The sequence below is a fragment of the Oreochromis niloticus genome, linkage group LG13 (genome assembly GCF_001858045.2).
Source record: "Oreochromis niloticus isolate F11D_XX linkage group LG13, O_niloticus_UMD_NMBU, whole genome shotgun sequence".
NCBI lineage: Eukaryota > Metazoa > Chordata > Actinopteri > Cichliformes > Cichlidae > Oreochromis > Oreochromis niloticus.
In genome coordinates this window covers 32,808,764-32,833,720 of record NC_031978.2, presented here as the reverse complement: position 1 = coordinate 32,833,720, position 24,957 = coordinate 32,808,764, and the positions used below count along the sequence as shown (strand labels likewise).

At 41.9% G+C, this 24,957-nt stretch overlaps 2 protein-coding genes across 4 annotated transcripts in view; both read right to left on the bottom strand.

Moving 5' to 3' along the window:
- The window catches only part of ttc27 (tetratricopeptide repeat domain 27), a 728,099-nt gene that overhangs the window by 621,213 nt on the left and 81,929 nt on the right, over positions 1-24,957 (bottom strand). The window lies entirely within an intron of this gene.
- LOC100697214 (ras and Rab interactor 2) overlaps positions 1-24,957 on the bottom strand; it is a 56,735-nt gene that overhangs the window by 11,824 nt on the left and 19,954 nt on the right. Inside the window, exons 4-7 of the mRNA XM_005465028.3 lie at positions 23,806-24,016; positions 20,011-20,122; positions 17,498-17,570; positions 16,403-16,494 (exon numbers count right to left, since the gene is read on the bottom strand). Coding sequence (XP_005465085.1) covers positions 16,403-16,494; positions 17,498-17,570; positions 20,011-20,122; positions 23,806-24,016 — 488 coding nt within the window. The remainder of the gene's footprint in view (positions 1-16,402; positions 16,495-17,497; positions 17,571-20,010; positions 20,123-23,805; positions 24,017-24,957) is intronic.

Here is a 24,957-nt window from a genome sequence, read left to right as displayed (position 1 = left end):
AAAGACATCAATAAATGCTTGAGTTATCAAGTTAATGAATAACCTTGTTAATTAACGGAGATTTTAATCACTGACTAAAAATAATAACTGCGTTTTTGTCATAATCTAACAGCTAAAAGACAACAGAAGAAACATACGGCAAGGTGAGGGAGACTCATGAATTCAAATATTACAGTTTCACTGGTCTAGTATGATGTAATAATATTTTTCTGTAAGTAAGAAGTGTGAACTGTTTCACCTTCAAAAGCTTTGGAGGCATGAGTGCCACTAATATTGACTCATAATGGCCAAAATAATTCTGTTTAGATTTCATTGCAGTATTAGCGCAGCATTTAACAAAGAAAGCATCACCACCAAACTGCATCTGCTGAACAGTCCAATTCATATGTGATTTCCCTCAGTGAGGCTGTGTAAAACAGAATCAAGTAAAAATCCCACCACAATCAAACAGCTTCTCACTGCAGAATCAAGTTGGAATAAAGTAGAAGAGCTATTTACTGGGTGGTTATTTGTGGCTTTCAAAAGCAAAAAATGTGCCAAGAAAATACACAGTCAGCTATTTTTTTTCCACAGTTTTACTGGGAGACGACACGTTTATAGATCCAACAGTTCAGCAAAGAGCATGAAAAAGCTCATCAGTGCTCCCATCAACTTCCAGTAAAAGTCCCGCTAAATAAAACAAATGCCAAAAACCTCTAAATGCTCCTTCATGCTGTCAGGAACTTTTCTCAACAGAGGAAAGAAAGAGAAAAATGGCACTAAACAATTTTAACACAACTCTTTGTTGAGCACTTGGAGTCTGAGTCATACCAGACAAACACACAGCAGAGGAAACAATAGCATATGAGAAATATTAGTGCCAGACACAGTGCAGCTCCTTCACACACAGCAGAGAAGAAACACAGTACTTACTGTGACCCAAAGCTGAATGGCACAGGCGAACTGTTGATGTCAGTCTAACTTTGTGTTTAGAGGACACAGCGTCTCTGCAGGCTGAAACTCTGCTGGTTTCTGTGGCTCGCTCGCACTCACTCTTTGTTATGACTCACTTGTGTTAATAAGGGTGTGGGCGGGCTGTTGGCACACTGTTCCCACCTCTCCTCTCCCCTTTCAGATGAAGCTGCGTGGCAAACCAAAACAAGTCCTTCCCCCCATTTCCGTCCTGCGCTGCTGATGTTTATTCTCTCTATAAGTAACCTTTACCTCTCAGAATTGCTGAAAAACTTCTTTGTACATTTGTTACAGTTGTGCTCAAAAGTTTAAACATACTGATGATGGGCATGAATGTCAGGATAATGTTGGGATTTTAATGATTTCTTTAAACTGCTCTTTTTCCAGGGTGGAATGATTGTACAGCATACATCTTTAATGATGCAAAATAAAAAGAAAAAACCCCAACAAAAACTGGCCATACAAGGTTGAATTTATTTTGGATTTTGGATCAAAGTCATACATACATCCCGAGAATATTTGTTTAAATTTCCCTTAGCAAGTTGCACCTTAATCATACACCTTCAGTAGCCACAAACAAGCTTCTGGCATAGTTCTGGCTAGATATAACCACTATTCTTGGCAGACTACATTGGTGGGTTCCCTGGTGCAGACCCAGCTTTTAATCATAGACTGCAATTTTTTTTTTCAATAGGGGTTGAAGAAGTCCCAGACTGTCATCTTCAGATGAGAGAACACCAGTTAGCATGTTCAGGAATAACCCAGGAACCAGAGGTGGGACCAAGTCATTGTTTTGCAAGTCTCAAGTAAGTCCCAAGTCTTTATCCTCAAGTCACAAGTCAAGTCTCAAGTAAAGTCAAGCAAGTCAGAGTCAAGTCGCAAGTCAAGACAGACAACTTTCAAGTCAAGTCCCAAGTCCGAAACTTTGAATTTCAAGTCCTTTCAAGTCTTTTTTTTTAACCCTCTGGGGTCCCGGGTATAATTGGCCGTTCTTGACTACTTTTGATTTTACTTCTATATTTCACTTTTAAAATATGTTTTTCTTGCCTTGTTTGGTATCATTATTTACAGCACAACCTCAAATATCTGAAATTTGAGTTATTTTTTTCATTTTGGTATACTATATTAGCACAGTTGATCTAAATTCAGACAAAAAATTCAGAATCCGAGTAGAAAAAAGTTATATTTTTTTACATGTTTAACGAATCATTTTCATAACTTGAAATGCAAATAGAAATTGTACATTTCTAAAAATTATGCACAAGTTTTGCAAACAACAAAGTTATATGGTACTATTTACCTAAAAATGCAGCCAAGGCCTCAGGCGTTTTTTATATAACCATTTAAATCTATTTACAGAACAATCAGGTGTGCTGCATCAAATAAGAAGGCACACAAATTATTTGTGCCAGTCCAAAAAATGTAGTTTGTGTTCAGTATAAGACAGAGGAGAACCCCACAGGCCTAAACCCTGCAGGTCTGACAACTGGACGTGCAACAGTCCAGTTTTCTATGTGAAGACAGCGTTTACACTGGAATCTGCCTTTGACAGCTTTTTTAGATCAAATATGAAATTCAGCAGTCTAACCGACACACAATACAAAACAATAACTACACAACAAACTAACTATAGCCTCCAAACACGCTAAACGTCACTAATGTCTCACATATGAAAACTCTCTCTCTCTCTTTCTTTCGCTCGCCCGCTTTCCGTCGCGGGTGTCACTCCTAAAAACTTCCCCTTCTCCCTAAACAACCAAATGTCACATGTTGCCTTATCATTTTTTTGATTGGCTGACATGGTAAACTCTAACACCAATAGGGAAGGGGTGTTTTTTCTTTTTCTTTTTTCACTCGCAAGTGGAGAGCGTATGCTAGGCTGTCTGTAGAAAACGCCGTTTTTGTCTAGCATCCCTGTTGAGAATAACCTTTGCAAATAAACAACAGCTAATAACAAGATCAAAATATTTTATTTTATGTATTGACATAAATGGCAGAAGAAAAAGGCCATGTATAGCAGGACTACTCAATTACACACTAAGGTGGGCCAGATTTTCTAACCCCCAAAAAATTTCCCAGGCTCAGACATGCAAAAGTTAAACACGACCATACACTAATTGCAAATTAAACACAGTGATTTTGAATTGTGATGTGATGGTAAAATAAATATTTGTCAGTCTAAACTGGGTTAAATCTACGGGGTTAATGATGGGGAGGAGACGGAGAGAGACTGAGTACAGCTACAGAACCCACTTTCTGAAACGGACCCTGCTCACCATTCACCGACAATTCTGAGCTAACAAGTTGCATGTTATTCTTGGATGCGCTTGCAGGACCGGATTTAAAATAGCATGACAAACATATCATACCTGTTAAAGCCAAACAGTATCATCAACGTAGCCCGAAGAACATTTGCTAATAAGATGAAGTTAGCTAAGTCAGCTACTTCATCGGAGCAAAAAAAAAAAAGCAAAAAAAAAGCACCACCTACCGTTCTTTATGCAACTTCAAATGTCGGACAAAGTTGGAAGTTGTTCCATCTCCGTCTGTGATTCTCTTCTTGCATGTTTTGCATATTGCATTTCGTTTTTTGTTGACTACTTCGTAGTTTATGTACCCGAAAGAAATTACTCTTTGAAGCATTTTTGGCTCGAGCGTTTTTGTTCTTGTTTTTTTCAAATCTGGTTAATTTGATTGGCTGTGCTACAGCCCACGCTCACATACATACGGAGTGTGGTAAGAATGAATGAATGAATAAAGTGAATTAATGGTCCGCACTTTTTATATAATATGTATGTTAAATTTTAGATTTGGGTAAAATATCAAGTCTTTTCAAGTAAACAGGTTCAAGTCCAATTCAAGTCCCAAGTCACTGGTGTAAAAGTCCAAGTCAAGTCACAAGTCTTACAACCTTTTTTCAAGTCAAGTCTAAAGTCATAAAATTAATGACTCGAGTCTGACTCGAGTCCAAGTCATGTGACTCGAGTCCACACCTCTGCCAGGAACCAACAAGAACAACAGGTCTCCCACGAACTGGAAACTTCTGGAACATAAGTGTCACTGTCCACAGTGAAGTGAGTTTTATATCTCTATGGACTAAGAGGGTGGCGACCAAGAAAAAAGCCCCTGATGAAATTAGCAGATACCCACATGGACAAGCCAAAGGCCTTCTGGTGACCAGGTTGGTGTGGTCCCTGGCTGCTCCAAGCAAGATGCTAACCCCTGATACATCCATTAGATCGTGAGTGTGTGTTCATATTAGATAGAAAGCATGTTGTATAAACAACTTTGAGCGCTCAGGTAGGGTAGAAAAGCACTATATATGAACTAGTCTATTTAACTATGTTTCAACAATGACAATGTTTCATCCTTTCCAGCTGTTTTGATGTCAGTGGTACCTTTACCTTGCACAAAGTGGATGGACTAATGACAAAGAACTCTGTTCATATTTCCATGTTTCAATAAATTGCTGCACCCATTTTCACCTATGACTAGTAAAATAAAAACAACTGAGTGGAGGCTCAAAAGCTTTCCAGAGTACTGTGTTGAAAAGCAACTTCCACATATGAATGTTTTCTGTTTCAAAGATTTCACAACTTTCATCGCATTTTTACTTTGCATAAAAAATTTACCTGCAATACACAGTAATGCATTCAGGTGTGTTCGCACGAGTATAAACAAAGCACAGTAAAGCTCTCCTGCACAGTGTGCACACACAGAGTCCAAGACAGGAATGTGGTTTGCTGTGGTTTTGTGTAAGAACTGGGAAATTGTGTGACATCATTTAGAGAGCTACGGCTGCCAAACTGGAGCCAGAAAAAAAAAGTCAGATGGAGGAAGCGGTGGCTCTCTCAGTGCTGAGACTACTTCATCTTAACCAACTGGCAGATGAAACAAATTGCTCAATCAATGAACACGCCGCTTTCCATAAGAGTAGACCTGACTATCAGGCTGCACACCAGGATGTTGCCAGACTCTACAGTGTATTAGCAATATGCTGAGTTGATCCTAAGGATTACCATCAAGATCAGTGTTATTACTAACAGATCAGTAATAACCAATCAAAACCCAACAGATCTCTTAATGAGCTAAGTGATGGTTTAAAGCTCTGTTTTGACAGCTTGCAGTAAATATACAGGTACAAATTAGAATGTGTGAATCTCAGGTCAAATACTGAACATAAGAATTAGGGAAGCTCAGGCATTGATTAGTAAGTTATCACTCCCATTTTTAACATTCAGACAGAAGCTACTCACGCTCAGGAGGTGCTGACCATCCTTTTCACTTGTTAAATTAACTAAAACACTTGCAAGTAACATAATAGTGACACATTCTGAAGTCTGGTGTTGCCTGCTTTGCTAGTGCCTTGCTAATATCTACATAGAGCAGTTCATCAACAACGACAACCAAAAACACGTGTTTCAGATGCAAACCTGAGCAACAAATAGTTCATAACTGGATCTGACATTGACAGAGGCACAATATTAAAGAATATGGAGTCAGGGCCAAATAAACACGACAGGAATATAACTGATCAAAGGCTGAGAACCTGATGAGATCTACAAAAGAAAGGCAAATATTTTGTGATACAAGATTAGAAATGTTTTATTTATCTTTTATTTCTATACTAAGGAAATTATTTTGTTTACAACACTTGCAATGATGAAATAACAATTCAATGATGTTGTTTAAAGTGATGGTTTCCAAAGTTTTTTTGCAATGGAAACAATATTAAACAGATTAGAAAAAACCCCAAAACAATTTATGTTATTGAATTACTTACAGTGTTTAGAAAATTTCAACTTTACTAATATTAGCATAAATTAGGGTTAAATAATAATGTTAATGAGGCACTTGGACTGAGAAGTTTCATGTTAAACAAGTACTCACTGAGACCAAAACATCCATTCGTCTACTTAACTCTGAGGCTACGTCCACACGTACCCGGGTATTTTTGAAAACGCAGATTTTTCTATGCGTTTGCACCTTTCGTCCACACGTAAACGGCGTTTTCGGTCACTGAAAACGGAGATTTCTAAAAACGCCTGCCAGGGTGGATATTTTCGAAAACTCCGTTTTTGCATTTACGTGTGGACGAGGAAAACGGAGAAAACGCAGCGTCATAGGTGTGTGCCTTTTTTGACGTCACACTGTGCGCCACGTTATTGTTTCGGTGAAATTAATTTCTACAATACTGTTACCGTTAATTGTACTCTCTGCAGTGTTTAAATGCTTACATATACACACACAGGCCGTTTATCAATGCCCAAGTACGCGAGTACGTACTCGCGTTCTCGGTGAGTACGTACTCGCCGAGAACGCACGGGAGTACGTACCCGCCGAGAACGCGAGCACGGACTCGCGATATGTACAATTGGAACACCTGCGTACGTGATGATGTCACAGGTCCGGAGTTTTTACTGCCGTCCCCTCCTAATTTAGCTGAGTAACATGTTATGAAGCTTAACTGTAATCACAGCCAAACCGGTTTACTCAGGAACAAATAAAACACTGAAATAAACCAAACATTAACATTTAGAAGTGATCTAAGTGACTTATATATCATTTTTAACCTCAGTAGTGAAACCTCTATTAATAAAAATAGTGTACATGTACATACGTGTACATACCTTAATAAAAACAAGCAGGTGAGATGTTAGAACGCTTTTATTTCTATTCTAGTGGATACTCAATACTATAGACAGCTGCTGGGTTTCTTTAACCTGAGTAGTGAGAAGTCCGCGAGCGGGGGGAGGGGGGGTTGAAAACGATGTGCCGGGAGTCCGCTGTTGAGTTTTGGACGAAATGCATTCTGGGATATATAGCTGTCCCAAGTCCACACCGATGCATGCTCGATAAAACGGGCGGATCGAGAACACATCCGGGACTTTTTCGCGTTCTCGGCTTGATGCGTACTTCGAATTGGAACAGTACTTGGTCTCCGACTGATGACGTATCACGAGTACACGAGAACGCAAGTACGCACAAGTACGCATATTGATAAACGCCCACAGTTACTGTCCCTCCACACATACGACTCGGTTCTGCTTCTATGCCCCATCTTTGTTTACTATTTCCCACCGAGTCTTCTAGACTTCTGATTGGCCAACATTTCTACACGGTTAGGAATATATCGCCGCATGTTCCTAGCAGCGTTTTCCTTCATTTCTGCGTTTACGTGTGGACGGGATTATTTTTAAAAACGAAAACGGAAAATCTCCGTTTTCAAAAATACCCATGTACGTGTGGACGTAGCCTGAGCCCCTGCCCAGAACTCTGAATTGGCCAAGGGCTAACACATATTGATAGCAACCGTACACGCTCACGTTCACAACCATGAACAATTTCACTTACATCATGCGTGTCTTTGGACTCAATGTATGTTTTCACTTTCTACATTAGAAGTCATACAGTCATGGGGAGAACATGCAAACTTTGAGAGGGGTTTTCAACCAACTCAAACATGCTCCATGCAGTCCCCTGAAAACCCAACAGTACATTGCTCAATTGGTCAAATGCTGATTGGTTGACAAGCTAAACAGAACAGGAACGTGACAGTGGAGTTCAGTGCCAACAGAGAAGAGCGAAAAAAGATCAAAGATAGACTTCTATAAAGATCAGACCTCCCAATCAAAGAAGTTGTCCCCTTTTGGCTGTTAGAAAAAACCGAGGTCTACATTGGCTTTAGTTTTCAGACCTGCAAGACACGTCCTTTTATTTATTTATTTAGTTGGGTTTGTTTTTTTAATTTAAAGAGACTAATGCCCTAAGTGGAGTCTGCAAGGCACTAATGCTAGCTAATGTGAGAATCCATTAAAATATTCACGCCAACATTACATTTATGTAATTTATGGTCTTAGTTCTTTAAGTACTTTTTTTAAGATAAAGTTATTATGGTGCAAACTTGCAAACTTGAAAAATAAGTTATAGGAAAAACAAGAAGCAAAACATCAAAACGTAATCATTTCAAGACTAAATACAAAAACATATGATTGATCTTAAATGTTCCCCTCCTAATTTGTCAGCAAAACATCTGAGAATTATCAGCCAAATAAAAAATCTGTCCACATGAAGTTTTTATTGGGCCACTTTTGGACCTAGCTGCCAAGCTAAACTTTAAGAACATTAAAAAAGTCAGTTACCTTACTAAAAAAACCTTCCCTACAACAGTGTTATGACAGGTGGAGCGCCACACAACATAGGTAACACGACACTGAAGACGTCACACTCAACAGTGATCTTTTCTCCTTTGTGAGTCAGTGGTGAAAGTAATACTCACAGAGTCTCACAAGCATACTTGTTCATATCAACGTCAGAAATGTCTCCTAGATCAACTATTCACTGTAGCTCCATTTCCTCTAGCAACACAAAGGCCACTATTGTGTCACTTCACCAAAAAGGCGCCCTTTTATGAATGAAAGACTGTGTGTGGGGGTTTGTAAATACAACAAGTCGCAAGTGTACGCACTTCAAGAAGAGGCAAGAATGTCATCAAATCATCGTGTCACACAGAAAACTAAATGTTGTAAGGGGTAACCTACCAGGGTTAGATTTATCCCTGCATACTTTACATGTTTAAAAAGCAAAACAAAATGACATAAAAAGGGTAATGTTTTTGATTTTTGTAACAATGGTTTTTTCTGTGTCCCTGGTTTGCTGAGACTTAGCCAAAAATCATCCCATGATAGTAAAAGGGGGGGTTGCACCACAACTAAAACGACTATCGCAATTATTTGTCACGATTATTCATTGAGTTTAGTGACAATAATGTTTGTCTTTCATGCTTTCAATTTTTCACAGGTGTTCATCTGTGATGTCTGTGTCCCTAAGAGGAAAAATATAAAAAAATAAGTTCACGTCTGTAATCGTCTTAGTTGATATTAATCTAGTCACAGCACCAACCATGGCCTTCATGATTAGATATAGTGCAGTTTGAGGTTGATTTTTAGGCGGTTGATTAAGTTAGTTGTGTTTCTTGTGGTGACGATAACTCTACAGCACTGTTATAGGATATGATGATTGATTATATGATGGTGGTTATTTATGGTGGTCCAGGGAACAGCTGTGATTGGTACATTTAGACATGTCATTTAAGGAGCGCTTGACTTGCTCTTGTTTTGTGTTCCACTGGCAGATCATCCACTTTCAATATCATTTGATTGTGTTCATTAAATTGTGTTAAACTAAAATCATGACCAAGATTAAAATCAAATTAATTGTGCATCCCTAGTACTGGGTAAGGGATTGAGGCTGGTTGTTGCTGGTGATGACGTTGACCTCACACGATTAATTCATGAACATGAATAAAATCTCGTCCACAAACACAGGCGCTCTTGCCTGATTTAAACGAAGCTCAGTCGCTGTGATCTGGGTGTGGAAGAGGATTTTGTCCCTAAGAGTGATTCATTCAGCACCAGCATGCCAGTTAACTCTTCAAATACTGTGGAATGTGGTTGGGGTGGGCCTCAGGAGAGAAAAAAAATTTCCACGGGTTTTACACCCAATAAATGTGGGAAGAGGGAAAGCACAGTCTGCTGATGGAAGTCCACAAATCAGCATCATCAGTTTTCCAACCCAGCAGAGGTTAAGCACTTTCTTAGCGGCCTGGATTCGGCTAACATTCCAGGTGATGTAGATGAAGAGGATCTCTACGCTAAGGCTAAGGGTCAGTCTACTTCTGTGGCTTATTCATGGATCGGGGTTTTGTTACACCTTTCGACCTTTCGGTTGAGATTTGAGGGGGGGGGAGGGGCATAAGGAGGGACGCCATTATGGGATTTTTGAGTGCTAAGGACCAACGATTTCATGATTTTTTTGCGTTTGGTTTTTCCCAACTGTTCTTGTTTTTTGGTTGTTTTTTTGTGTTTGGTTGTTTTTCTTTGTTTATTTTGTTTTGTTTTGCTGTTTGTTTCGATGTTATGGTGCCAACTGTTCCGTACAGACCTATTTTCTGGACCACTGGGTTGTTTCATCTAACTGGCTTTAAGGTTTGCTATATATTGCTAATCTGTACAATAATTTGGCTCGCGTGGCGACATGGAGTTATGTAAAATAGTGTCGTGGAATATAGCGGGTTGTCAAAATGTTATTAAAAGGAAGAAAATCCTCACATACTTGAAGCAGAAAAAGACAGATATAGCCCTGATTCAGGAGACCCATCTCGATGAGGTGGAATCATTAAAGCTTAAAAGAGATTGGGTGGCTCAAGTCTATTTTAGTGCATTTTCTGCTAGAAAAAGAGGGGTGGTCATATTGATCAGAAGAAATTTGGATTTTCAGGTATTTAAGCATTATACAGATCAGGAGGGTAGATGGGTGGTCTTGGATGCATGTTTACAGGGGCGGAAAGTGACATTGGTCAACATATATGCCCCCAATTCTCCTCAGCCACAATTTTTTCACGAAGTCTGTAACACTGTGCAGACTATTGGTAATACAAATATTGTAATTGGGGGGGATTTTAACCGGGTCAGGGATGTATTTTTGGATAAATCCTCCCATCCTGGACTAAGTAAGGACCCTGTAAATGCTGTGGTGGACGTGATGTCAGAGGAACTGAGCCTGGTAGATATATGGAGACTTCTTCATCCTCAAGAAAGAGACTATACTTTTTTTTCGCATCCTCACTCAACCTACTCTAGGATAGATTACTTCTTGGTGTCTCGCTCTCTGGTGAGTCAAACTATTGGGTCCTCTATTGGTAATATTGCTGTAACGGATCATGCTCCTATTGACCTTGTTTTTTCTGGTAATGATAATATTAAACCATCACCTAGGTGGCGTCTGAATAACTCATTATTGAAGAATAAGGGTCATTGTGAATGTATAAGGGAAATGATGAAGGAGTTTTGGTTGTACAATGAGGGCTCTACTGACGATGTTGGAATGACCTGGGATGCTTTTAAGGCCTACCTGAGGGGGCGCCTTATCCAGTATTGCTCCTTGATTAAAAAAGCTGAGAGGGACAAGCTGATGAAGCTGGAACAGGAAGTTAAGCAGGCAATTGGTAGTCTTAGATTGGGCAAATCTCCAGGTAACGATGGATTTCCATCAGATTTTTACAAGGTGTTTGTGGGCGAATTAGCTCCAAGACTATTGTCGGTATATCAAGATGCGTTTCAAAGGGGGAGATTACCACTTAGTATGCGATCGGCAGTGATCACGTTATTACATAAAAAAGGGAAAGACCCACAAAGATTATTTCCAAGATACTAGCTTTGAGGCTTGAGAAGGTTCTTCCTTGTTTGGTGCATAGGGATCAGGTCGGTTTTGTGAAAAACAGAAGTTCTGCAGATAACTTACGTAGGATATTGCATATATTCTGGAAGAGCAGGAACAATTTAGATCCTGTCGTCGCCTTCTCCTTAGATGCACAGAAGGCCTTGGATAAAGTTGAGTATCCCTTTCTGTTTTATACGTTGAAGAGATTCGGTTTTGGTCCCATTTTCAGGCAGTGGATTCAGGTGGTATACACAGATCCAACGGCTACAGTTACTACCAATGGGATAATGTCACCCTCCTTTTCGTTAAGTCGGGGCACTAGACAAGGTTCACCCTTATCACCTCTCATTTTCGCCCTGTTTTTGGAGCCTCTGGCTATTGCACTACGTGAATGTAAGCAAATCAGAGGGGTGGATATGGGTCAAGAAGAACATAAAACTTTTTTGTATGCAGATGACATTTTATTGATTTCAAGTAACCCAGAACAGGCCGTTCCTGCAATCTCCTCAATTATTGATTCCTTCTCTGTAATCTCTGGCTACACCATAAATTGGTCTAAGTCCGAAGCTATGCCCATTTCTAAATTGTGTCCTCCAGCCATTAGGAGCTCATGGCAGTTCAAGTGGATGCCCGAGGGTTTGACCTACTTGGGGATTAAATTAACCCCTGGTTTAGATAACATAATGCAAGTAAATATCTCCCCAGTGATTCAAAACATTCATCCGCTTTTGCAGAATTGGGTTAAAATAAATCTGTCCCTTCTGGGCAAAATTAACTTGGTAAAGATGATTATTGCTCCTAAATTCCAGTACTTTCTCCACATGTTACCTATAGCAGTCCCACATAACTTGCTAAAGCTTTATAATACATGTGTGGAGCAGGGGCGATTCTAGGATCAGAGCTTTGGGGGTGCTGAGCACCCAGAGAGCTGCCCATCCAGGCAAGGTAAACTTTACTCGTCACGATGAGACTTCTTCCCTGTCTCTGTCAGTCCCTGCATCCTTAAATGTCTCCAGTTGTCCCGAGTTCCCTCTGACTGTCTCGTTGGTGCATTTAAACCTGTTCCTCCCTGTCCTCGTCGTCTGTTGTCTTCATCTCCATTATCAGTCATCATAATTTTACCATCTCTATGCAAGTCTGCAAATTTCTTTATTAAATCATAAGATTCTTAAATTCATCAAGTCTCTCTGTGCCTGGGTCCTCGTCACAAAACATGACATCACTGTTTTGTACATTTTAACACAATTTAATCCCCACATTTGTGAAAGAAAAGCAAAACACTTTTTTGAAAAGTTTGTAACAAAACCATCAAATCTGATAAAGGTTATTTAAATGCTGCTAAAGTCGACTACTGCTAAAGAAGAATGGATTGGAATTTGAAAAAAAAAAAACATATCCTAACCTTAATTACTGCGGAAGAATAATGAATGACGCTCATAGTGAGTAAAAAGTAAACTGAGTGCATTTTTTGGACAGAGATTCACTTTTAAAGTGTATGTATAATATAATACAGATACATAAAAAATACACTCCAAAAATAGAAGAGTCCTTGAAATGTACAAAATATTATTAAAAAATTTGAAAAATTGAGACACCTTGGCCTATGATACAATGTATACAATGTATGAAAAGATCTTTAGCGCAGATACTACTATGGCCCTGCAGATTTTTTCTTTTCTTTTAACCTATGTGCTTCATCTTGAGGTTGGCAAATCTGTCTATCACATTTTGGTGGTTAAGTCTCTCAAGCATCTCTTTCTCAACTGACATCACAGCCAGGTGCTGGAGTCTGCTTTGACCCATGGTACTTCTCAGCCAGGTATGGAGCTGACTCAAGACACTAAAAGACCTTTCACAGCTACAGCTGCTAACTGGGTTTGGTAGGGCAACCTGAATAACAGTTTTCAGTGTGGGGAAGATCCGATTATCCAGAATATTGTACAATGTTAACATATCTGGAATGGCACCAGCCTCACTCTTGAGCTTCAAAACGTTTTTGGCAACCGTGACTTCCTCTGACTGAAGTTCAATATGGTAATGCAGTGCCAGGGCTGACAACCCAGTTTGTTTTGCAGATTCTGTATAGCAGCTTTAATATAGGGAGAACACAACTTCCAGATTGTATGAGTAAAATTAGTTGGGTTTTTTTCTTTGCCAGTTTAACAGTTTCTGTTTTGCCTGTTAGTATTCCCTGTCTGTTTTCTTACCTGGTTCTTCCTGACCTTGTACTTTCTCCTCATGTTCCCCTCTTTCCTCTCTCCCTCTTTGGACTGACAATCACACACAAATAGACTGTATTCAATTAGATTAAATAAAATACTATTAAGATCACTAATAAAAAAGTCCTCTCTCAGTGTACTTTCAACCAAAAGGCAAATAACCAAACCACATGTACATCTAATAAAGGATATAAATACTGAAACACTGGTCCAACATTATCCTTTATTGATGGATCATTTGATCCTACACTTTTACCTGAATGTGGCTCCTTTTTTTGAAAAAACTTCCTCATATCCATTATGAACCTGGCTATCTCTCTGTACACACAGACACACACACACACAACAGGAGTTATAAGGTTAATGGGCATCCAGTCAGTTAGCTAGTTAGTACCTTGGGTTTAATATCGGCACATGCACATATGACAAAATAACCAGTTTCTCTCATTTACATTTCAAACAGGACAGTGGTAACAACAGCAGGCTACGGACAATGTTAAGTTTTAGATTTTAAATAGGCTATATAAATTTCAATGGGAGCAACAGGACAATCAAATATCGCTGATTTTACTACAGAGTAGGACGGATTATAGGGTAGCAAACATAGTCGGGAAACACGTTTTCAACACTGCAGGTTACCTGGGTGTAATGTTTTTCAGCTAAAAAGAAACATGGCCTGACTCCTACCTAACTATATAAAGAGTAACTGAAGGTTAAATGCAGTTAATATGTCCTGTTTTAAGGCAGGCGCTTCCACGTCCGCTCCGCTGCGTCTCAGCCACCATCGCTCTGGCAGCAACGGAGCTAGAGCCAGAGTAGGGGAAAGACGAGCTGGAACAAACCATTTTCGGAGGGGGGAGGGGTTATCTATACTTTTGTTGTTAAAATGTTCCATCTCAATTACGTACTGTATGCTTTTTATATTTTTAGTAGTGTGTCCCACAAACAGCAAATATTGTCAAAAAAAGTAAGAAATCTTTGGGGGTGCTTTGATTCATTTTGGGGGTGCTTCAGCAAATTAGACACTGTATTAAAGCCATTTTGATTAATAACCCAGACCCTCCATCTAGTATTCAGGAGGTGTTTGCAGCTCCTGGCATTAATAGAATCAGGGCATCCAAATTCTACGGGATCTTCAGAGAGGCGCACTCTCCCAATTTGGGGGGGCTGAGCCAGTGCTGGGAGAAGGATCTGGGAATTCAGATTTTAGAGGACAGTTGGAAGAAGCTGGTTTCATCATGGTATGTTTGCTCACCTGAAACACAGTCTCAACTTATCCAATACAAGTTGCTCCACAGAAATTACTAGACTCCCAGTAAATTAGGCAGGCTGAAGCTTGTTGATAATGACACCTGTTGGAAATGTCCGGAGGAAGCCGGGACCCTAGTTCATATGTTGTATGCATGCTGGAAAAATTATTATTTGTGGGACGGGATCATTAACTTGGTGAATGATATTTTTAAACTTAATCTTTCCAAGTCTCCAGCTGTGTGTGTCCTGGGTCTGTTACCTGACAACAGTATCCTCTCCAGAAGACAGAGACTATGGATCCGTCTAGCTTTTATAACAGGATGCACGATAATACTGAGGGGCTGGAAGTCATCCAGCCCCTGTTCTCTCAGGGAATGGACTGAACAAATGTCCAAGATGGCATTATATGAACAGGTTATGTACAGAATTAAGGGGAGAGAAGATATTTTTGAGCAGGTCTGGGGTCCTTTTTTGTTGTACATCGACAATGTCTCTTAGATAATGTGATAAGTGTTGTTTTTTGGGGGGGTTTGGTGTTTGTTTTGTTATTTTGTTTTTCATGTGTCATTGGTATCTTTGATGTTGTTCTTTTTCTTTGAAAGCCAGTAGAGGGAAGAAATTGGTTAATGTAATCAGTGGTCAAGGTTGTGTTTTGTTTTTAGGCACCAGGGTGTTTTGCCCCTTTTGCTTTTGTTTTTGCTGGTGTTTCCCAGGAGGCGGTTTCTTATTTTGTTTCTCCTGGGTTTTTTTGTTTGTTTGTTTGTTTTTGTTTTGGGGGGGGAGGGGGGTGTTTTCTTCCTTTTGGCTTTCTTTAGTTATTGTTAGCCCTTATTTGTTTGTTGCTGTTAAGAAACGGACAGAGAACTGACAATATGATTACTCCTGTTGTATATCTGTTAATGTTTCTGTCCATCCAAAACATGAATAAAAAAAAAAGGAAGTCCACAAGTCAGTTTGAACAAAGAAAACCTCTAAAACTGAGCAATTATTAATTACGTCTTGATGCATGCTCAATCATTCAGGTAAGTAAATCTCCAAAAGTTGATTCTGTTCATCTGGACGTAGCGTTTTAGTGGGAGAAACGTTTCTCCCAAATTACTTCCAAATCACTGCAGATGACTGAATGGAGAAGAATAGCAATTGGCCATCAACAGCGCTCAGCAACAATTTACTTCCATACTTGCAGTATATACTGCATTCCTTAGACTTTCATAGAATACATAGCTCTATAAGCTTCCAAATTACTTAGTGAATAAACAACCAACTATCACTGAGAGTCAACTGAACACAGATGTTACACAGACATTATTGGGGGCGATCGTGGCTCAAGAGTTGGGAGTTCGCCTTGTAATCGGAAGGTTACCGGTTCGAGCCCCGGCTCGGACAGTCTCGGTCGTTGTGTCCATGGGCAAGACACTTCACCCGTTGCCTAGTGGTGGTGGTCAGAGGGCCCGGTGGCGCCAGTGTCCGGCAGCCTCGCCTCTGTCAGTGCGCCCCAGGGTGGCTGTGGCTACAACGTAGCTTGCCATCACCAGTGTGTGAATGTGTGTGTGAATGACTGGATATGTAAAGCGCTTTGGGGTCCTTAGGGACCAGAAAAGCGCTATATATAAATACAAGCCATTTACCATTTATTTTCAAAATGGCCTCAACATTTAAAGTTTACATGTAGCCAAAAAATGTAATATTTATTTCTCTCTGCAGTTTGAGTTCCCCAACTTGACCATTAATACACTCTACATATAAATAAGCGAACAAACCTGCACCAAGCTTAGCAACTTCCTCAAGATCAGAAAAAGTTCTGGCTGAAGCGATGGCCTCCGGGAGCTTCAGAGTAAATGGCAACACATCCCTGAGAAACAGAGAAAAGGACCAATGAAAGGGAGAACACGGAGGAAAAGCGGTTTGATTTAAAAAGCTACTTGTGTTAGTCACCATGCTGAAAAAGCCGTGGCTCAGCTTGAGTGTGCGATGGTGGCTAAGGTGTGGGTTCAACCACAGAGCTGTGGAGGATAATACATGCATGCTGCTCTCCTACCTCTGGGACTTTACCAAAACATTTCAAAGATTTTACAGTTTTCGTCATACAAGCATGTGTGAACAACAGTAAACGTAAGTTTATGGTATTGATGTCACGGTGAACCCCGGACACACTGGGGCAGTGGAGGATATACATTTTTGATCCCCTGTTGAATTCATCATTTTAACAACTTACAAAGAAATAGGTGGTCTGTAATTTGAATAGTAGGTTTTATTTTAATACCTGACCCCTGTGCAGAGCAGGCAATAGATAGGTCAATACGTATCAGAACAACCCCATAACAGTGCATAAGCATTTTACCCATATTATGAACTGCTAGCAGATTGTGAATACAAGCTGTGGAAGTTTTGAGTTTATTTGTCAGATGCAGGGTTAGGAGCTCAGTGTTTCAAGGCGGGCTCAGACTGGAGCTGCTGCTTCTCCATATCAAAAGAAGCCAGCAGAGGTGGTTTGGGAGTCTGACAAAAATGCCACCTAGATGAGGTATTTCAGACATATCCAGACACAAGGAGACCACGGGGAAGCCCAGGACACACCGGAATGATTGTGTGTCTTGGCTGACTCGGGACTGTGACTGGGTCAGTATCCCCTCAGAAGAGCTGGAGGCAATTAGGGCTCCGGCACAGTGTGAGGTCTGCTTATTCTGACCCAGATTAGTTGTAGAATATGGACAGATGACTAGTTCTTCTTTCTTGGGTTTTGTGATGATAGTTTTTAAATAACAGAAACAGAAGCAGTAGATAGGTGCTTTAAAGCTAACAGCTGAAATATGAATGTCTAACAGTTTGCAATAATGATGGTGTGGTGATTTTACCTGCTGATGCAGCAGAAGGCCATGAGGCGGAAAAGGTCTGCAAAGCTCAGTCCTGATCCCTCTAGAGAGAAAGCTGTAGGAAAACAGAAGCACACGATCAGTTCAAGCATTGGAAAAAGACGGCTGAGTCTTTTTAAAACGGTTTTCAGCAGCAAAGGCCAATGAGGCAATGTAAAACATTCAAATGTCAGAGCCAAGTTTTAAGGCAGTGCATGCAAAGTGTGGTTCAATTCTGCTTTATAGTCCCTTAATTCAAAGGAATCCCCCACAAGGTCATAAACTATATACAAACAACACCAACGAGAATGACAGTGGTGTGACCACTTTTCCTCGACTTACTGACTCATTAGTTTGTAAAAGAACACCATGCTAGAAAACAAAGAAGGAAATCCTTAGCACGCATGTTGTCGGTAATACACGAATCAAGAAGGCTGTTTGCTCACAACTTGACACACAGTTAACGCTCCTGGCACTGAACTAAACATGACCAAGATCTTCGAATGGTGAACGCGTTAAACTCTGAGAAGAATGTAGTAAGACAAAGACAACATCATATTCAGTCTTGGAAAAGAAGGAAAGTGGGTTAAAATCAAACCTGCTGACATGGCAGCACACCAATAATGTACAAGTCTCTTTTTTCTAGGACTTCAAATCTTCCTTCAGTCATTTCACTTTTACTTGTTGAAATATTGATTTTAGCACACGGACATGAAAAGTCCCTTATTTTGTAGCAGCATCAGATTGGTCCAGATTTGATCAAATTGACATTGGTTTGACTTTCCACTGAACACTTAATATTCAGTCATTTCCACCTATGGCATCAGCTATCAGGAGCCCTTATTATTACCTGTCTGCTACTTTTGGGACAGATCATTGACAGTTTAAACTTTTTCCTTCAGCCAAAGCGCCTGTATGCTGCCACGTGGCCAGTCAGCCTTCACTCTTACTGGCGCCAACTTGATTTCTTTTATCTGGCACTTCAATTCACAGCAATGACAGCAGGCCTGGTACCACATTCCCACACCACCCATCACAGGATACCTGCCCAAATACCTTTATCAAAGTCCATTAATCACAATTCTCTGTTAAAGAGCACAGGTTCAAACAGGCCACAGAACAGACTCGTTATTGACTTACAGAGAAAATGATTCACATCGAAGAAATCCCTCCCAGGTAGAATGCTCCTGTTAATGTTTTAAACTGTTATTGCAACACCTGCAGCTTTGCTTGCCAAATGTTTATCACCGCTCAATCAAAGGCCAGCTCTTCATGCAGTGGACAATGTGGCTGAGGTGAGCTTAGAGTCACACCAGGGGGAAAATACCACTAATGGTTACTTAAAAAAAAGCAGTTCCAGACAGCAGTGTAAGGGTAAAGTGGAAAAAAACTCCAAAACTGGGCAAGTTTTGGAAGTATGCACGTGCTGCTCGGGGGGTGAATCCAGTCCTTTTTCTGTTTGCATTTCCTTGGATGGTTGCACTGTTATCATAATATTGGGACAAATATATAAATACATTTCATATCTCTCTCTCTCTTCAAAATAAAACCCCACTTTAAACAAGTGAAACATAAACGATTCGGCTTACATTCTCAGTCACTCTAAAATTTGTCCTCCAGATTATTGCAGAATGTCTCTATGCATGTCAGCTTAAGAAAAGACACTTTAAAGGAACAGGAAAGTGATCTTTAAAAATCAGTTCTTATAAAACAGTAACTCATTATTACTGCTGCAAAATACAGATCACTGAGAGTATTGGAAATGCTTAGTAGAAGACTTTCTGTCTCACTGTGCTCATTGTTTTCTCTGCAGGTGCAAAGAGAGACGTCACTGTCTCTTTAGTTTAGCAGATTCACACTCAGCATATTCTGTTGCTGGGTAAGCATTTGGAAATTCCAGGTCGATGCAGACAGAAACTGATGGCAACAGACAGGTACAAGAAGTAGACTGTATGCATTCTGGAAGTCTGGAAAATCCCACTTTTTATGTGGCTGAAAATGCAACACTAACACACTAATTCAGAGTGACAGAGGAGGAACAAGTGATCACAGAAAAGAAGAGAAACAAACAATATATGAAAGCCTGTGACATATTTTGAAGAGATAAGTATTAGGGTTTTACTACAGGCTTGTCTGCTATTGCCGAGCTCATCTCTGATGACGGCTCTGCTGTGAACGCACAGCACTGTGGTCCTGTGTGGAAACTTGGCAGCTGGAAAGTGCTCTTGTGTTCATCTTCGACCCGAGTCTCTGTGGTTTATAGTGTTGTTTAGGCCTGGGATTCTTTTTTCAATTTTAGATTTAGGCCTTCAGCCTTCAGGAATACTGATACTGTCTGTCTACTCAAATGGCTGGTTATGAGACAGGTGTAAGTCATGAGGTATGTTGTCACCAAAAACATCTAAACAAGTTGGGTTTCTGTTCAGTAATGGACGGCGATAATGATGCTGATGCTGGTGACTGACAGCTTCGTGTACTTCAGTGGTTAAAAATAGCAGAGAAAAACAAACACTTACTGTACTGGCTCTCCTTTATGGGGAAATCTTTGACAGGAACGCTCGAGTCTTTATCCATGCGTAGAGATATGACTTTTTTCTGCAGGCTGGCTGATTTCCTCACCACAAATGTCTATCGGTAAGAAAAGAGAACACATCCAGTTAACCCATCCATCCATCCATCCATCTTCATCCGCTTTATCCGAGGTCGGGTCGCGGGGGCAGCAGCCTAAGCAGAGAAGCCCAGACCTCCCTCTCCCCAGCCACCTCCTCCAGCTTATCCGGGGGAACACCAAGGCGTTCCCAGGCCAGCCGAGAGATATAATCTCTCCAGCGTGTCCTGGGTCTGCCCCGGGCCTCCTCCCGGTGGGACATGCCCGGAACACCTCACCCAGGAGGCGCCCAGGAGGCATCCTTGTCAGATGCCCGAACCACCTCAACTGGCTCCTTTCGATGTGGAGGAGCAGCGGCTCTACTCTGAGCCCCTCCCGGATGGCCGAACTTCTCACCCTATCTCTAAGGGAGAGGCCAGCCACCCTTCGGAGGAAGCTCATTTCTGCCGCTTGTATCCGCGATCTCGTTCTTTCGGTCACTACCCACAGCTCGTGGCCATAGGTGAGGGTAGGGACGTAGATCGACCGGTAGATTGAGAGCTTCGCTTTTACACTCAGCTCCCTCTTCACCACGACGGACCGGTGCAGCGTCCGCATCACTGCAGCCGCAGCACCAATCCGTCTGTCGATCTCCGGCACCCTTCTCCCATCACTTGCGAACAAGACCCCGAGATACTTGAACTCCTCCACTTGGGGCAGGAACTCATTCCCGACCCAGAGTGGGCACTCCACCCTTTTCCGGCTGAGAACCATGGCCTCAGATTTGGAGGTGCTGATCCTCATTCCCGCTGCTTCACACTCGGCTGCGAACCGTTCCAGTGCGAGCTGGAGGCCTTCACCTGATGAAGCCAACAGAACCACATCATCCGCAAAAAGCAGAGATGAGATTCTGAGGCCACCGAAGCGAAAGCCCTCCGCCACTTGGCTGCACCTAGAAATCCTGTCCATAAAAATTATGAACAGAACCGGTGACAAAGGGCAGCCCTGGCGGAGCCCATCACCCACCGGGAACGAGTCCGACTTATTGCCGGCAATGCGAACCAAACTCTTGCAACGGTTGTATAGGGATCGAATGGCCCGTAGCAATGGGCCAGACACCCCATACTCCCGCAACACCTCCCACAGGACACCCCGAGGGACACGGTCGAATGCCTTCTCCAAGTCCACAAAACACATGTAGACTGGTTGGGCAAACTCCCATGCACCCTCAAGTATCCTTGAGAGGATAAAGAGCTGGTCCAGTGTTCCGCGACCAGGACGAAAACCGCATTGTTCCTCCTGTATCCGAGGTTCGACTAGCGGACGAACTCTCCTTTCCAGCACCCTGGCATAGACTTTCCCAGGGAGGCTGAGGAGTGTGATCCCCCTGTAGTTGGAACACACCCTCCGGTCTCCCTTCTTAAAGATGGGGACCACCACCCCGGTCTGCCAGTCCAGGGGTACTGCCCCTGATCTCCACGCAACATTGCAGAGGCGTGTCAACCAGGACAGCCCTACAATGTCCAGAGCCTTCAGGAACTCGGGGCGGACCTCATCAACACCAGGGGCTCTGCCACCAAGGAGTTGTTTAACTGCCTCAGTGACCTCGCCCCCGGAAATTGGCGGGTCATTCCCCTCATCCCCAGACTCTGCTTCCTCCTCGGAAGACGTGTCAGTGGGATTAAGGAGGTCCTCGAAGTATTCCTTCCACCACCTGACAATTTTCTCAGTCGACGTCAGCAGCGCTCCGCCAGCACTATACACAGTGCAGGTAGAGCACCGCTTTCCCCTCCTGAGATGCCTGACGGTTTGCCAGAATCTCTTCGAGGCAGTCCGAAAGTCTTTTTCCATGGCCTCTCCGAACTCCTCCCACACCCGAGTTTTTGCTTCAGCCACTGCCCGAGCCGCATTCTGCTTGGCCTGTCGATACCTGTCGGCTGCCTCCGGAGTCCCACAGGCTAACCAAGCCCGATAGGACTCCTTCTTCAGCCTGGTGGCTCCCTTCACCTCTGGTGTCCACCATTTGGTTCGGGGATTACCACCAAGGCAGGCACCAACCACCTTGCGGCCGCAGCTCACTGCAGCAGCTTCGGCAATGGAGACGCTGAACGTGGTCCATTCGGACTCAATGTCCCCAGTCTCCCTCGGAATGCTGTTGAAGCTCTGCCGGAGGTGTGCGTTGAAGATCTCACGGACTGGGGCCTCTGCTAGACATTCCCAGCACACCCTCACTACACGTTTAGGTGCACCGGGTCTGTCCAGCGTCCTCCCCCGCCACCTGATCCAACTCACCACCAGGTGGTGATCAGTTGACAGCTCAGCCCCTCTCTTTACCCGAGTGTCCAGAACATATGGTCGCAGGTCTGGTGATACGATTACAAAATCGATCATCGACCTGCGGCCTAGAGCGTCCTGGTGCCACGTGCACTTATGGACACTCTTATGTTCGAACAAGGTGTTCGTTATGGCCAAACTGTGATTTGCACAGAAGTCCAATAACAAAACACCGCTCGGATTCAGATCAGGGAGGCCGTTCCTCCCAATCACGCCCCTCCAGGTCTCGCTGTTGTTACCCACGTGAGCATTGATTTCTCCCAGCAGGACAACAGAGTCTCCAGATGGGGCACCTTCCAGCATGTCTCCTCTTCGGGCTGTGCCCGGCCGGACCCCATGGACTAAGGCCCGGCCACCAGACGCTCGCCCTCGGGCACCCTCCCCGGGCAGGGTAAACTGTTCCCTCAATATTCTCTTCATATGGGTCTTCTGAATCGCTCTTTGTCTGGTCCCTCACCCAGGACCAATTTGCCATGGGAGACCCTACCAGGGGGCAAAAGCCCCCAGACAACACGTTTGCACAAAAACTGGGTCATTCTTCATGTTCTGCTGACTCAGCTGTGTTTTCTAGAGAGCTGGAAATACTGTAAGGAATGTCCTAACATCCATGCTCTTCCTATATTTACACAACATATACACAACAATGAAACGTGTAGTGCTGTATATTTACTGTTATCAGAGACTAAAAGTATCCTAAAGCTAAACTAAAAATCGAACTGAGGACATATTTGGTCCTGCACTAGTTTAGGTTTTGCTAGTTCAGCTGATTATACGTGAAATCCAGCAGCGGCTGAAGCATCAGGTTAGATCACTGAAATTCTCTTTTCAACTTTAGAACTACAGACTGACTGTTTCAGCTGGTGGCCTAGCACTGGCATCTAAACCCATACCTTCACTTTTGCCTTTGAATGGTCAACAGTTAATCAGCAAGAATATAGAGATTTTAAAAAACACGGATTTTGATGGAATCTTGCAGAGAGGTGGGGTATCGGCAATATCATTTATTTTGGTCCAATTAATCCAAAATATTTTCTTTAAAAACAGACAAACACTTACCGTAGCAGAAATACTCAACACACTTTTATTGTTTGTTTTTTTTAAGTTTTTTACAAAATTAGTTCCTTAAGACTCAAAAAAGTGACTCCCATCATGTTGTTTTGTGAGTGATCTTGTTGTAATACATATAAGCTGACTGCGTTTAGGCCGAGGTCAAACAATACACTACCACTGTTGTGACTGGTTTTATTGAGGAAAAGAAAAAGTTTGCCGTGTTAGTTGTGATTTCAAGCCTCTGTTGTATTAAACATTAAATATTAATCCAAAGCGAGAGCCTCCAGGTAAGTTAGCAGTGTTGGAAAGCAGGAAGCCGCAGTGGCAGCCGTTGCCTCACCCCAGCTGGCTGGTTCTGCAGTATGTGCACGGCTTCCTCGTGCCTAAGGCCCAGCTGTAGCCACACAGTATGGGTATGCACCAGTCTGTCCAGGACATTGAGGCGTCGGTGGAGCGAGTCGTAGCCAGAGTCTCTGGCACCGGCTAGCCCTCCACTGATGCCAGCACAAGGTGAGGCCTGCAGGAAGAGGCCTCCCACTTCTTCCCCCAGTCTGGAAAAACAAACACATAAAATCAAGCATCAGTGACCGGCTATACAAACCACAAAAACACACAGAATTTTTCTTTTAAGGTGTAACATTTGAACATATTTTAGAATTGAATGCATGTTCAGAGACATTCTCACATGGTGCTATATCCACAACAAACCTGGTATTTATTAAAATAGTTTTTTTATTGACATAGTTAATTAATAAAAAGTAGTAAAAAGATGAAGAAATGCAAAGAAATGTTGTAGATGAGCTGTTCCTCAGCAATAAACTCAAATAAAGCACGATACAAAGGTGGACTGATTAGATCGAACGCACCCACGCAGACAAAAATCCCCAAAGTGTGGCTAAAATGACGCCTCGACTTCCTTTTTCACAGTTCCCTTTAATGAAATTTACTAGAAACTTTCTAGCAGTCCAAGTAAAACTACTTTCTCTTTTGTATTTATTAATTAATTACTTTATTTACTTTTTAAAACATGTCTATCCAGTGAAATACTACACTGGGAGAATATTGAAATACTTCAGTTTGATTGTTAACGGTAAAAATTGCCATAAAGCAGTCTTTGTGAGCATTACTGTTTAGAGTGATGATGTTTATTGGACTGAGCCACCTCTGAACGGCTTTAAAAAAACAAAAAAGCAATGGAATAGCTGAGTCAAAGTATAGACTTCATTCTTTTTGAATCCTTAACATGACCTTAAACAGCCTCTTCATGCTGGAAAACACTGTTTTAATACAGCCGCATTGATGAGTATCCCAAGTGACATGAAGGACTCATCAGCTTCACTCCTGTGTTTGGTCCCAAATGTGGCACAAACAGTTATTAGGTTTAGGGGGCAATTACTTGTTCACATAGAGCAAGGTTAGTTAGTGTTTTTCCAAATGAAATCATTTTTTCAACACTGTTTTCTATCAATTCATAATAAAATTTGTTGAAATA